The following is a 12,050-nucleotide window of genomic DNA, read 5'->3' on the forward strand; positions in this document are numbered from 1 at the left end:
TCATTACCAGCCATCTGTCAATCCAATGTTCTTCGGCGTTCTGTCAAGTAAAATGGTAAAAGCCGCACAACACCAAACAAGACCACATACAGCGTTCGTCTTGTTTTCAACACAAAACAAATACGGAAAGATTTTAAATTTGGTGGCTAATTTAATTTCGTCACTTCCATCGGTTTTACAGCCATCGCAATGGGCGGTAAGTAGGGGTTTCAAGTGTTATTCCACGCTTAAAAGCGTTCTTTGCTAATGCTTGTACTGCTTTGATGGTGCCTTTATAGAGAACAAACATCATGAGTATTATTTCGGTAATTTACCAAAGTCTGCTTCGGTCGAAGATTTCCGGAGTTTTCTAAGCGATTACGGAAAGATATCCAATTTCGAATACCGACTGCACAAGTGTACATATTGCCCAACGAAGTTCGCGTTCATACAGTTCGCCGAAAGACTTGATGATGAGATGGTTAAAAAATTGAACGAGACCACTTTTCAGCAAAAGCGACTATTTGTCGCTAGTACGAGGTCAGCAAAGTTCTTTACCCCACAGCAGTCAGTTGTGGTCCGATATCTTAATGAGCGTAAGTACCTTCCCAGCACGGCAGACGTTTTCAGGAAATTGTTTTTCAATACACTACATCCTTGGTTACCCTTCGCTTGGCGCTTCAGATATCACAGAGGAAGATCTGTACAACTATTTCGACGATGCCGGAACCATTGAATGCGTGCAGAAACCTTCGCATAACTACGCGTATGTGGCGTTTAAGGATAATGCCTCCATCAGGCGCGCTATGGAGATGAAGAAGACGCTTAAAGGCATTGAACCGTATGTAGTTGATGTAAGACGAAGAATTAGCATGTTTCTGGAGCAGAAAAAACCGGTGGCATATGTGCAAATGAAGGAGAAATGCGACAAATTGAATCTAGTTTATGATCCGGCAGCTGAACATGAAACTACTTGTAAGTTGGGCGGAACTAGCGAATGGATTTTAAATTGCTACATTTTTCTCTAATTACTATGAAATGTCTGTAGTGCTAGTGACCAACATCCCTAGAGACACCGAGGAAGATGATGTTATAGAGTTTTTGGCCAGGTTTGGGAAGATTATTGACTGGTCAATGAAAAAATCGGCCACCTGTGTAATGTCGAATATTGCTTACGTGACCTACCAGCACCCGAAGATGGCTCGTGCAGCTTTCCTGAACGGGCCTTTAAATTTCCAGGGTTTTGGAATGGAGGTTTACAACAGACTACTGGGGTACACCTCGAATGATTCGAACAAAACCGTCATCATTCGGCGTACCAGTGTGTGTAAGTGCAGCATTGGCAAAAGGGTGCTTTAATATAAGATTCTGATCGCTTGTCTTATTCTTTTAGATTTAACTAACGACGAAATATTTGAATCATGTTCTGAACATGGACGTGTTGAGTATATACAACGGATAGATTCCAACAATTACAATACAATAGTTCGCCTTGATACGGCAAATGCGGCAAATAGAGTGATGGACACGCGTCACATTGCTGGGGAAGAGGTGGTGATCCGAATGTACACAGCAAAGCAGTACGTTAGTCCCACGTGTACTCCTCATTATGCGGAGACACGCGTGCCTCCGAAGAGATCGCGCAAAGAATCCATCTTACTGCATATTAGCGATGTAGAAGAACGTAAGAACATGTCACTACTGCCCACAACTTTCAATCCGCTGTACTTTAATCCAAATCCACAGTACTATCGGAACGAAGTCCAGGTGTGGAACTATGCACCGAAGCAAGGTTTGGTAGAATTCAGAGAATTTTTCAAAAAGTATGGAACCGTAATTAATATGCGCGAACAAAAGGAACACAACACATCCTCGATTGGTGTCGTTTACCTTAGCTTTGAAACTAAGCTGGAAGCGAAACGGATTTGCAAGCTAAATCATTCATTCATGTGCTCTAGACGGCTCTTGATTATGATGGCCGATGAGTGTATTGAATATGATTCGAAGTTGTGCGTTAAAGTTGTCCACCTTACGGAAGAAATTACCGATGAAGATATGTACGATAGGTTCACAATGATAGGGGATGTGAAGTACATATTTCGGCCCAAGCGCAACGAAGCAATCGTTTGCATGGCCAAGGAAAAATGGCGAGCACGTGCAATGAAAGTGATATGCGTTGGTCGTTTTCCTGTTGTTGTAACATCTCTGAGAGGTTCCAACAATGCAGAGCAGCAACCTGTTGTCTCGGGAACGTTACAATACCCTGCACCTAACCCGAATATGGGAGCCAGAACTTTACCGGTACCAGCCAATAATCAATGGTATGGAGCTGTGCCAAACTATCCCATGGGGCCAATGCCAATGGGACCAATACCAATGGGACCGATGGGTTTGGGTCCCGGAAGCTGGATGTCAGACCCAATACGCTCCCATATGCCCATGCCAATGTCGGCTGCAATTATGAGACCGGCCGGACCACCAATGCCAATGGGTCCAATGCAAAGGGGAAATCAAGAGATAAGCCCACGCATGCGAGGCCTTATGCAAACCGTGGAAGCCCAGATGATAAAGTGTAAAAATTTCACTACACTGCCCATGATGGACCAATTTAATTTGGTTCGTGACATTGTAAATCAGTGCATAAGCTTTCCTTACTTTTTGTCAATGGACGGTGATGAAAAAGTCCGATACCTTAAAAACGAACCGACTGGTTTTCGGCAGTTGAACATTTTTACGCTCTTCACGTACCCGGAGCAGCTGCAGATGCTTTCCATCATTGAAGCCTACTACCGTAGCACAAGTGAACCGGGGAGTCTTCCGCCACCGGCCGACAGCGCAAACCCGATGGAATCCGCTGGAATGCAACCTAACACAACGGTAGTGCTGCCAACTGATTCTAACGAGTGGACAACCACAACAACAGTATCGACAATCACGGAAATTCAGCAAGCAGTACCAAATGATAAGGATGCCGACGAAGACGACGATTCCATTCCGCCCGCCCCATCACCGCCACCGTTATCACTTCACTCTAGATCCCCAACGCCGAACGGTGACGATATGTGGATTTCTTCCAGCGGTTCAATTAATGGTTCAGTTCAGCAAAAGTTGATCGAAAGTTTTGCAGCGAACAGTTCTAAAAGAAAGCGTTCAAAAAATCAGTTAGATCCCAATTGTAGCCAGTTAGAAAAACCATTGGTACAGGTTGCTAATCTTCCGAAGGAGATTACCAAGAGTGAAATTGAGGAGTTATTTAGTAAGCATGGCAAAATTAAAATAGTAACCTTTGCAAAATCGGAGTGTCCTGATACGAACACCATGATCATTATCTTTGAAACGATGTACCAAGCATATATGTCGTTGAAGCTAAATTTAACGAAGCTGCAGGGACGGCTGATACGAGTTAATATCCACGGCACTAGCTACATACCAAGTTCGAAATGTGGCGTGAGCGTTAGTTGTAACGGCCGTAAGTGTACACGCTACATCATTAATTTCCCAATCCACTGTTAATGTACACATTTGTTCAATTTTAAACTTTATCTCTCTGACAGCATATTCGGAACTCGCCGTATTCGACACGTTCAAGTCTTGTGGAACAATTCTTTACCTTAAGACAGAAGGTCAGCCGGGAAACGAGATTTGCGTGATGGAGTTTGAGAAGCAAACTTCCGCGCAAGCCGCTCTAAAGATAACTTACCTGCACAACGGAAATCGTTGCAAAGCGAAACCCCATGTCTTCACATCTTAGGTAAGTTATGGCATTCAATCAACGATGTATGCAAACTAAATTTCAAACTCCTCCATCTTCTGGTTGAATCTACATCGACAACCTTCAGTGTAAGATATTGAGGATAAGCATTAGTGAGGCGGTTATCATACAGAGTAAGATCTTACCACCCGGTAACGCGGCACACGTATCTCGGCGCCCTACAGTCAATGAAAATTGTGCAAAAACTGTCAAATTAAACGGAATACGTACTCGATGAACAAACATTTTCAATACAATTTAGCAGATTTTCATCATTGTCCATAGACTGTAGACCGCCTGGTATGAAGTGCTTCAAATTAATTCAGGCATAGCCAAGCTATAGGGTCATAGGTCTCTTGGTGTTAAACGATTAGAATAGCTAAGGAATGTTTATAGCTGTAGTGTTGTCCAGATTTAATCACATGCATAAAATTACTCTGAACGGTATAAACCCCCTAAGAGGCAATGATGATTGAAACATCAGAATTTTCAACAACTATCAAGTGCTGCAGACAGTGAAATAGCCGCAGTCAAACATACGAGATGACATCTGATTATTTGAGCTTGAACATAGTTCAATTAATCAAAAAACAAAATTTAATAATAAGCGGCAACAACCAGACAAGTGTTGCAACATCTAGCACAAGTTAAACATCTATTTTATAGTCTATTTTTAAGTAGCATAGTATGAAAACTTAACGTAAGGACAGAGCAGTTAGTTGACGTGAATTCAATTTTCTTCTTTTCAACTGTAAAAATTTCAGTTAAATAAATGACTTATTTTTCTTTAGTATCTCTTGCGTTAAATTTGCAAATCATGCAGTACAGATCAGCATATGATTAGCATACTTTAAAATAAAATAAACGAAGCTAGAACAACACTCGCGACATGTTATTGTTTGGTAAGTATGAAAGTGGGAGTGAAAATTAGTCAGTGTAAATAGTTTTAAAAAAAATACTAACGCTAAGCTCAAGGTTGGGATCATCAGTAAAGTCGGATTTATAAAAAAGGAGCGCGCCTGGCGACAATCAACTCATCTCGCAACAACTATCTGTTGGAACGCCGTACTGGAAATAGACTAAATGTTAGTTTGTAAGAACACAACATCTTCGGTATAAGAATAGAATTGTTTGTACCAGCAGGCTTATAAAAACATAAACCAATAAAGTGAAGAGTTGGTAATTTGACTAACAATAGAGATATAACCAAAACATAGAAATTAGTAATCGCGTTTTGTTTATTTGAAGACTCTAGTGCAGTCTGGTTTTATTTCGTTTTTTTGGAACGGTTTTGACCATTTCTTTCTAAACTATCACACAATTAGGATTTCGTTACACTTAAAACTCGATTCGTTCTAAATAACCTGTTTGCGCTTATGTTATCTTAATATTTTTTTTTCGTTTTGCTGTTGCAGCACTAGAACTAATTGTCGTGTCATGTTGCTTTCTTATTGTTGCGTATTTAGGCTAAAATCATAGACGCTAAAAAACTTACATGTCTCCGGCCATTAAAAACAAAAGAAAAAAAACCATTGGATTTTTGTACCACCGGTTCGGTCCGATATGAATACAGATGGCATCCATACGATCCGACTGTAAATGCAAGCGGAAACTCTTTTACTCTCTACTCAAAAGATTGCACGTGCACGTTGCGTTTTTTTTTGTGAACATGGATAATCCTACTACAGATCTCCTCCAAAAATCAACATGCTTCGCGCGCACACGCGTGGATAAAAGAGACCCCCGGCAGGCAAGAAAACATACGGAACTATAATGCTTTATGACTTAATCCCGACTGTGAATTATGAATCAACGATCAATCGTATCACAGTTGAAACATTATCCTTTCTTGTAAACGAAAGAAATGTTCGAATTCCTGTGGCAAATTCGGTCGCCTTTCCCTTGTTAAGCCCGGGCGCGTATATTTGCACTTTCCGGTTTTTGTTTTGTTGTTGCCACGAACAATCATAATACTAACACATACAGCAGACTTTTCTTGTTGACTTTTTTATACTTTTTTTGTTGTTGTGAGTTACGGATTTTTTTAGTGGCCGGTATTGCAACGACCGCCTTTTCTTACAACTAATCACTAACAATGATCTAATGATGAATACACGGCCACGATTGGAACCGATAATTTTTGCTTCTTTTCGACATTTTTGCTTTTAGTGTACATGAGCGCTACAATGTGAATAATTTTGAGAAATATGTGAAAGAGGAAGAAAATGGGATTTGTTTTTTTTTTTTATCAAATGAAACATAAAAAAGGAACCTGCACTATACCCAAAACGCACACAATAGTAGCAGTAATAATGTTGGACGTTCTTTGCGTTCGTGATCGGTGATAACAGCTTGTAAAGTTTCGCAACTGCACCGTAAATTTGGGATATTAACTGTATTAAAAGTCCTACGCCACCAACAGGAAAAAATGGTACACTCTCTGAGCGGGAAAGTAATGCTACATTAGGTAATAAGTATTCAAATTCGTTGCCACAATGGAAGAGCGTTTGTTCGCACTCGGCATGCGCCCATCACCGTTCGCGTGTGATGCTAGCGAGTGTGGATAAAAATCGTTCTATGGTATAGACATATGTACTCTTCCAAAAAAAAACAGCACACATATGTTGCGTACTACTCAGCTAACCCAAAAAAAAATCAGAGATCGTCCTTCGTAAGTACAAAGGCGGCAAGACACCGCCGGGATTGCAGGTATCTGCCGTATCGTAACCAGAGACAACGTGTCTATAAATCGTTACTTTTCATTGAAAAGTATACGCAAATTGTATCACCATTTTTCCATTGCAGCTACAGCAGAAGGACTTGTTAAACGTTATTCGAAGCTATGTTTATGCACTAATACATTACAAACACGTTCGCCGTACAAAAAATAAGACTATTAGCATAAAGAAACAGTAATAAATCGCCCATTTTTTCCACTGTTTGCTCGCGCATGTGAGTATTTGCATACCTTCTTTTGCGATGTTTTACATCCGACAAAGTTCAGTAAGACGTTGGTGCGACGAGAGTTCGCTGTACGAACGATGGCACAAATTCGGCGGCCAACGGGTTTAGCGTCGATTTCTCAACGTTCACATCCTTCGGCTGGCGGATCAATTGCTGCTGCTGCTGGTCTTTGTCGAGCTGTAAACTCGACAAGATGTTCACCAACCCGCTAAATGGTAGAGAAAGCAGACGATACGGTACGATAATGTTTGTTCTGGGAATTGGTGGTTAGCAGCAAAGCCCATTCTTACCTTTCCCTTGGTACGTTTCCGACCAACGTTGCCGATGCCATAATTTCTGCCGAAGCCATTTCATCCATCATCATCGCCTCAATGCATTGGTCCATCAGCTCTTCCTCCTCCAGTCGCTGCAGCTCTTGCATGTCAAACTCATCCTCGTTTTCCATCCACATGTACTCAGCGAAATCGTCCGCGGGACCAGCGCCGCTTTCCTCATTCGGTGGTGTGCTCAAACTGTCCGTGTCCGAATCGTAAGGATCGTTCGGATACTGGACCCCGGTGTTGCGCGCTGTATCCGCGTCTCCTCCACCGCCCCGATTAAACACATTGGCAGCATTTATCGTGATGTGTGTATAGCTGTTTGAACTGCTTCCGCCAATGTTGTTGTCGGGCATCTTCATTTTCATTTGCTCCGTCACTTTCGGGATGGATTGGCAATGAATGGTGTTGTGTCCGCTGCAAGGAAAGGGGTGACAAGAAAAATATGCTTTATGTAACAACAGCGTAGAAGTGATGATCCCGAGGTGGTACTTAGTGTCTTGTAATAATGTAATACGCATCTGGTTTGCAAACTCGTTGGGATTTATTTGTTTACTTTCGCATTTGGGCTAATTATAAACAATTGGCTAACGCTGAACTAGCCTCTACATTCTCTACAGCTACACCTTCTCTACTGTTGCATGGCAAAACAACGATCACAGTTCCCCAGCTAGCAAGGTGGAATAATGCACTTGATATTTGCTATGTCACTCGTTTGCATATCACCACCTCCATTGATGTTACTTTGCTGCTTTTACACTACTGCCTCTCAAGGTGATTTGAGGCAGCCTTTGCCGTAGCGTTGAAGGACGCTCTTCGTGGAAAAATATTCTTCTTTTCTGACTGTACCACTAAGCGAACTAACAACAACATCTGTATCGTACTATAAAACACTCTTTTAAGTGGGAAAAAATGCGCAACTACCATCGGTAGCTGCGATTGCGATATTGCTAGCACCAGACGGTAGCAAACCCGGTAGCAACAGCACCACCATCTTTTGTGTAGTTCATTACCTCAAGGAGAAAACGCTTTATAAATGCAGCTTCTTGTACAACGTCGCAATTTTGTTTGACTTCAAATATTGGGCATCCAGAGGGTTTTTATCCGAAACCAAAAGGTTAATCTATGTTTTACAGTAATTTTGTACGAAAATTTCAAACAGCCACCAGAAAATAATGTTCACTTGTGAAAATTTGGTACACCTTTGCCCGAGCGTAATTCGTTCTTTTTGTGAGCTCCTTGCTGGATTGCTTTGTTATTTTTTCCACCCGCTTGTGAATGGCGAACGTACACGATTGGCCCAAGGTATAGGGTGACCAGTATGCTCGGGTCACGAACAAAATGTAAATAATAACTTAATTCTTTGTACGCTGTACGCTATATTTTTACTATACCGTTGCCACACGGATTGTATTGTAATAAGAAATTGTAAAATAATAGTTTAATTCTATATTTTAGTTAAACAATGACGAGCAAATTCTGGTAGCCCTATGTTTACCTGACATAAACATTCGAGCGGAGGAAAACGTCAAATTTTGTCATTCGACTGTCGGAAGTTTAAATTGTGACCGTTGCAAGTAGGTGTTGGATAGTTGAAATGTTTGCTAATGCCTGAAAAGCTACGCAACTGAAGTTTGTCAATTTGCCAATGAAATAATTATGTAAAATGAAGCGAACAAACCGTTTTCTAGCGTATGCAATAAAAAGAGATACAATGTTACAATTTTTCACGTGATCCCTAACCTGGTGGTCGGTCCAACCGTCAATAATTAATACATACTAGTTGTCTATATACTGAGAAAATTTGATAGATCCACTAGTTTGTTAAAGCTAACAATGATGAGAACAGTGAGAGAACTTCGATCTACGATTTGTTCGTACCGCTTCATAGCCTGGTACGTTTCGCGGAATCATCGGTAATGTTCTGGCATTTCTACAGAGTCCATCGTTTGGAAGCATGTTTTGAAAGCCTGTGGAAACTGTAAAAAAAACATTATCCTGCTATGGATATAAACATGCCGGAGCGTTAATCGATTTCTGCTCTGCCGGAGAACCTAACGATAAGCCAGACACAACGATTGAAGATACTGATCAAAGAGGTTTTCCCGGTGATAGTGATGTTCTTTATAGACGACCGATCGCGAAGTTTCGGGCTAATTTGAAACTGGGTACCAAAACCAAATAATTTTCCGATAAAAATAATGGCGTGGAAATAAACAAATGAACAAAATGCAATTAAGTTCGTTATTTGATTTCTCAACTGTTTCGCCAGGCCGATTTGTCAATCTCTAAATTGTGCACGCTCGATGTTCCACAATCCATCCTTCCGTTTATTCGCGTGGGCAATTCAGTAAACACTGCTGTTCATTCAGCAAACTTTGCATTTTTGCGAGATATGCTAGTAATAGAATATCCTTTCTCTATTATTTCTCTGTTTCTCTGCCTTTTGCTATTATTTCTATGTTTCGCAACCTGTTTTTCACAATTGACCGTGAGTAATGCGCAAGATTGAATAATTAAGTCATGTACTAGTAAAGGATCAAAATGCACTTCAATCGAAAGTATCTGGAGAAAGATTATAGCAGCAGCCCGGAACAAGCATGCATGGCCGGCTGATGCAACTGAACTGCACGAAGTTAAACAATTGATTTGCTATTCTCGTCCGGACTGATCGGAATGGAAAACAGATAACATATTATTTGAAGCGGATTGTGCATAATTCACGCTGTAGCTGTAGAAAACTTTCGCGTAAGCTTGGCACGCTCGTTTTAATTTAAAATGCATCCCTCACACGTCCCGTTTGAGCTGTGCGATGTGCGCCATATATCGATGGCCTACAAAACTATGTTACCTATTTATAGACTATCGATCAGACGAAATTAGATTAGGGATGAAATGTTAACGCAATATCTAAATTGGAAATTCAATGATTAATAAAGTTTTGTTTTGTTACCAATGCAGCCCTAATTCATTCCTGTTTTATTCCCGCCAGAAGGACGGCTGCGTTTCGTGCGCGTGAACCGCTTTACGAGTGTGTTGTCCGTTCAATCTGATAAAGTCCTTCAGATTGCTACTGGCTCTATGTAAACAGTTGTGTGCCTAATAGGCATGTATCAGTGAACAACATCATACTTTCACCTGATCACTGTACATAATTTACGAATGTCATCATCATTTCATTGAATCACTTCCCTTTTACAGCACGGAAAATTCCACCTGTAACGGAAGGATATGACGCCGAATAATGCATATTCGATTTCCAGCATGTGGTTTGTGTGTGTTTTTCACAGAATGATGAAGATGAATTGGTTTATTTGATGGGATAATTATGTTTATATCGTCTCATCAATTGGACAATCAACAGGTAAACGATACAAACTGGAAAAATATTTGATATTAGGATCTACTGCTGTTAATGGTTACAGTCATACTTTTACCGTGTCCAATTACTATCATACTTCTACTATTGGTGATCTATATAAATACACTAAACAAAAAGACCGTTAACCATTAGAACAGAAGTGACGGATAACTTTATAACTCAATTGTTGTGGTTTTTAAACAACAACCAGCGAGAGGGAATACATAATACGGAGACAGAACTTGTAGCGTATCGTGAGCGAAAATAAGTGAGTCCAAGTGAGAAGCAACATGGCGAGCAAAAGAGAGAAAGTAAACACGCTCTAAAAGGCACATTCGCATCCAGTGAATAGGCGTACGAGCAAAAGAGAGCCACGCAAAAAAAAAAGGAAAACGAAAGTAGCCACTCGAAAGCGATGATCTGTGGGTCTGTGGGAAAATATATTACAACCGTCCGGTGGCACTCGTCAGTAACGGAGCAGCTTTCACGCAGTTCAACGGTGCGATGCAATAAACCAAAAAGCTGTTCGATAGTGGTAGCGCGCCGCTGCAGAAGGAGAGCCACGGGCAGGAACTGGAACCGTTTCTTTTTTAAAAAGGAATCTCCTACGCTTCCCTCCCAACTCCTAATTTCGCTATAGTGCTGTGAAGATAGTTTAGCAGCATTTCACAATCCACCAGGTGTGTGTTCCTTTACTTCGCTGCGATACGGTGCAATAAGGCTAGAGCATTTAACAAAGCATTATTTATTTGAAGAGGTGACCTTTCAATATGCAGATAAGTGTGCGGTATGTGTACGTGTGTGTGTATGTGCACAAAACAGTGTTTGTTCATGAAACTTGACTGTGCTTTGGCTGCGAGTGAACCTAGATAATCAATCCTATTAAGCGTTTCATTATTTTTCGGTGGAGGCGCCCGGTGGTTTGTAGTGTGCGTAACGTTGTGTGGAGCTTCATTTGAATCGGTATACTGTCATCAGTTGTTAATAATGGCAGATTGTGTATTGATACAATTGAAACAGTATTTGCAATAATGTTTGTTTTTTTTTGCTCCTAAAAACAATTATCTTGGTTATTTTCCGCCCGTATCGAGTGTTTTAAAAAATGCACAAAGTAGTAAATTAACAATGCAATATTTCGCACGGTTAATGATCTTCAGTGCTCACGGGCAGCTCGCATATGTTCTGGCGAGGAAAAAGCAATCTTTCACTTGCTCCACCACTGCCACTGTTTACGATGCTATCACAAATGCTATACCTCCATACCGGCCAGGTACGGCAAAACACACAATGGTATCGTTTCGCTGTGGGTATTAATTACGAAGACAGGACTACTAGGGGGAAAAACAAACCAGGCCATCGGGAGGGGAAATGGGACAGGATAAAAAAAAAATAATGAAAACACACACAACAATCCAAAACTTGACCACTCTCGTTTACGTCGCAAACGAACCGAGGCAATCGTAAATGTTGCTTTTCTGTTTTATGCCACCATTTTCCCGCTGCCGATACACTCCCTAAGTGGAAACCGCCACCAAAACGCTTACGCTTGGAAAAGGGTAGTGTGCAGGTTTATTACTACAGACATACCATGGTGGAGCGAAAATAACGAACATTCGGTGGCCGCGAGCCACGGTTGAAATGGAAATTAAAACAATAATAGGTTATAACGGGAGGGGGG

At 41.1% G+C, this 12,050-nt stretch overlaps 2 protein-coding genes across 2 annotated transcripts; one reads left to right on the top strand and one right to left on the bottom strand.

The window, feature by feature from the left end:
• The first annotated feature begins 60 nt into the window (after positions 1 to 60).
• On the top strand, positions 61 to 4,826 carry LOC128297100 (uncharacterized). The gene is made up of 6 exons (XM_053032663.1): positions 61 to 196; positions 279 to 575; positions 664 to 954; positions 1,028 to 1,306; positions 1,373 to 3,448; positions 3,534 to 4,826. Exons 1-6 carry the CDS (start codon positions 190 to 192, stop codon positions 3,728 to 3,730), a joined length of 3,147 nt encoding a protein of 1,048 aa, XP_052888623.1. The 5' UTR covers positions 61 to 189; the 3' UTR covers positions 3,731 to 4,826.
• A 264-nt stretch (positions 4,827 to 5,090) lies between these two features.
• On the bottom strand, positions 5,091 to 8,279 carry LOC128304714 (polyadenylate-binding protein-interacting protein 2B). Its single transcript, XM_053041930.1, has 3 exons — positions 8,025 to 8,279; positions 6,985 to 7,428; positions 5,091 to 6,902 (listed from the first exon to the last, which is right to left on the bottom strand). The coding sequence occupies exons 2-3, from the start codon at positions 7,377 to 7,379 to the stop codon at positions 6,731 to 6,733; spliced, it is 567 nt and encodes a 188-aa protein (XP_052897890.1). The 5' UTR covers positions 7,380 to 7,428; positions 8,025 to 8,279; the 3' UTR covers positions 5,091 to 6,730.
• Positions 8,280 to 12,050: the final 3,771 nt, after the last annotated feature.

Source organism: Anopheles moucheti, chromosome 2, assembly GCF_943734755.1.
Source record: "Anopheles moucheti chromosome 2, idAnoMoucSN_F20_07, whole genome shotgun sequence".
In the NCBI taxonomy this organism is placed as follows: domain Eukaryota; kingdom Metazoa; phylum Arthropoda; class Insecta; order Diptera; family Culicidae; genus Anopheles; species Anopheles moucheti.

What these genes read in the sequence shown, in the direction of transcription:
- LOC128297100 (XM_053032663.1), top strand. An exon ending in GGTCCGATATCTTAATGAGC is followed by an intron (nt 576 to 663) that starts GTAAGTACCTTC and finishes TTGGCGCTTCAG; the next exon opens with ATATCACAGAGGAAGATCTG. An exon ending in AGCTGAACATGAAACTACTT is followed by an intron (nt 955 to 1,027) that starts GTAAGTTGGGCG and finishes AAATGTCTGTAG; the next exon opens with TGCTAGTGACCAACATCCCT.
- LOC128304714 (XM_053041930.1), bottom strand. Translation starts at nt 7,379, where the DNA reads ATGAAAATGAAGATGCCCGACAACAACATTGGCGGAAGCAGTTCAAAC. An exon ending in GGAAACGTACCAAGGGAAAG is followed by an intron (nt 6,903 to 6,984) that starts GTAAGAATGGGC and finishes TCTACCATTTAG; the next exon opens with CGGGTTGGTGAACATCTTGT.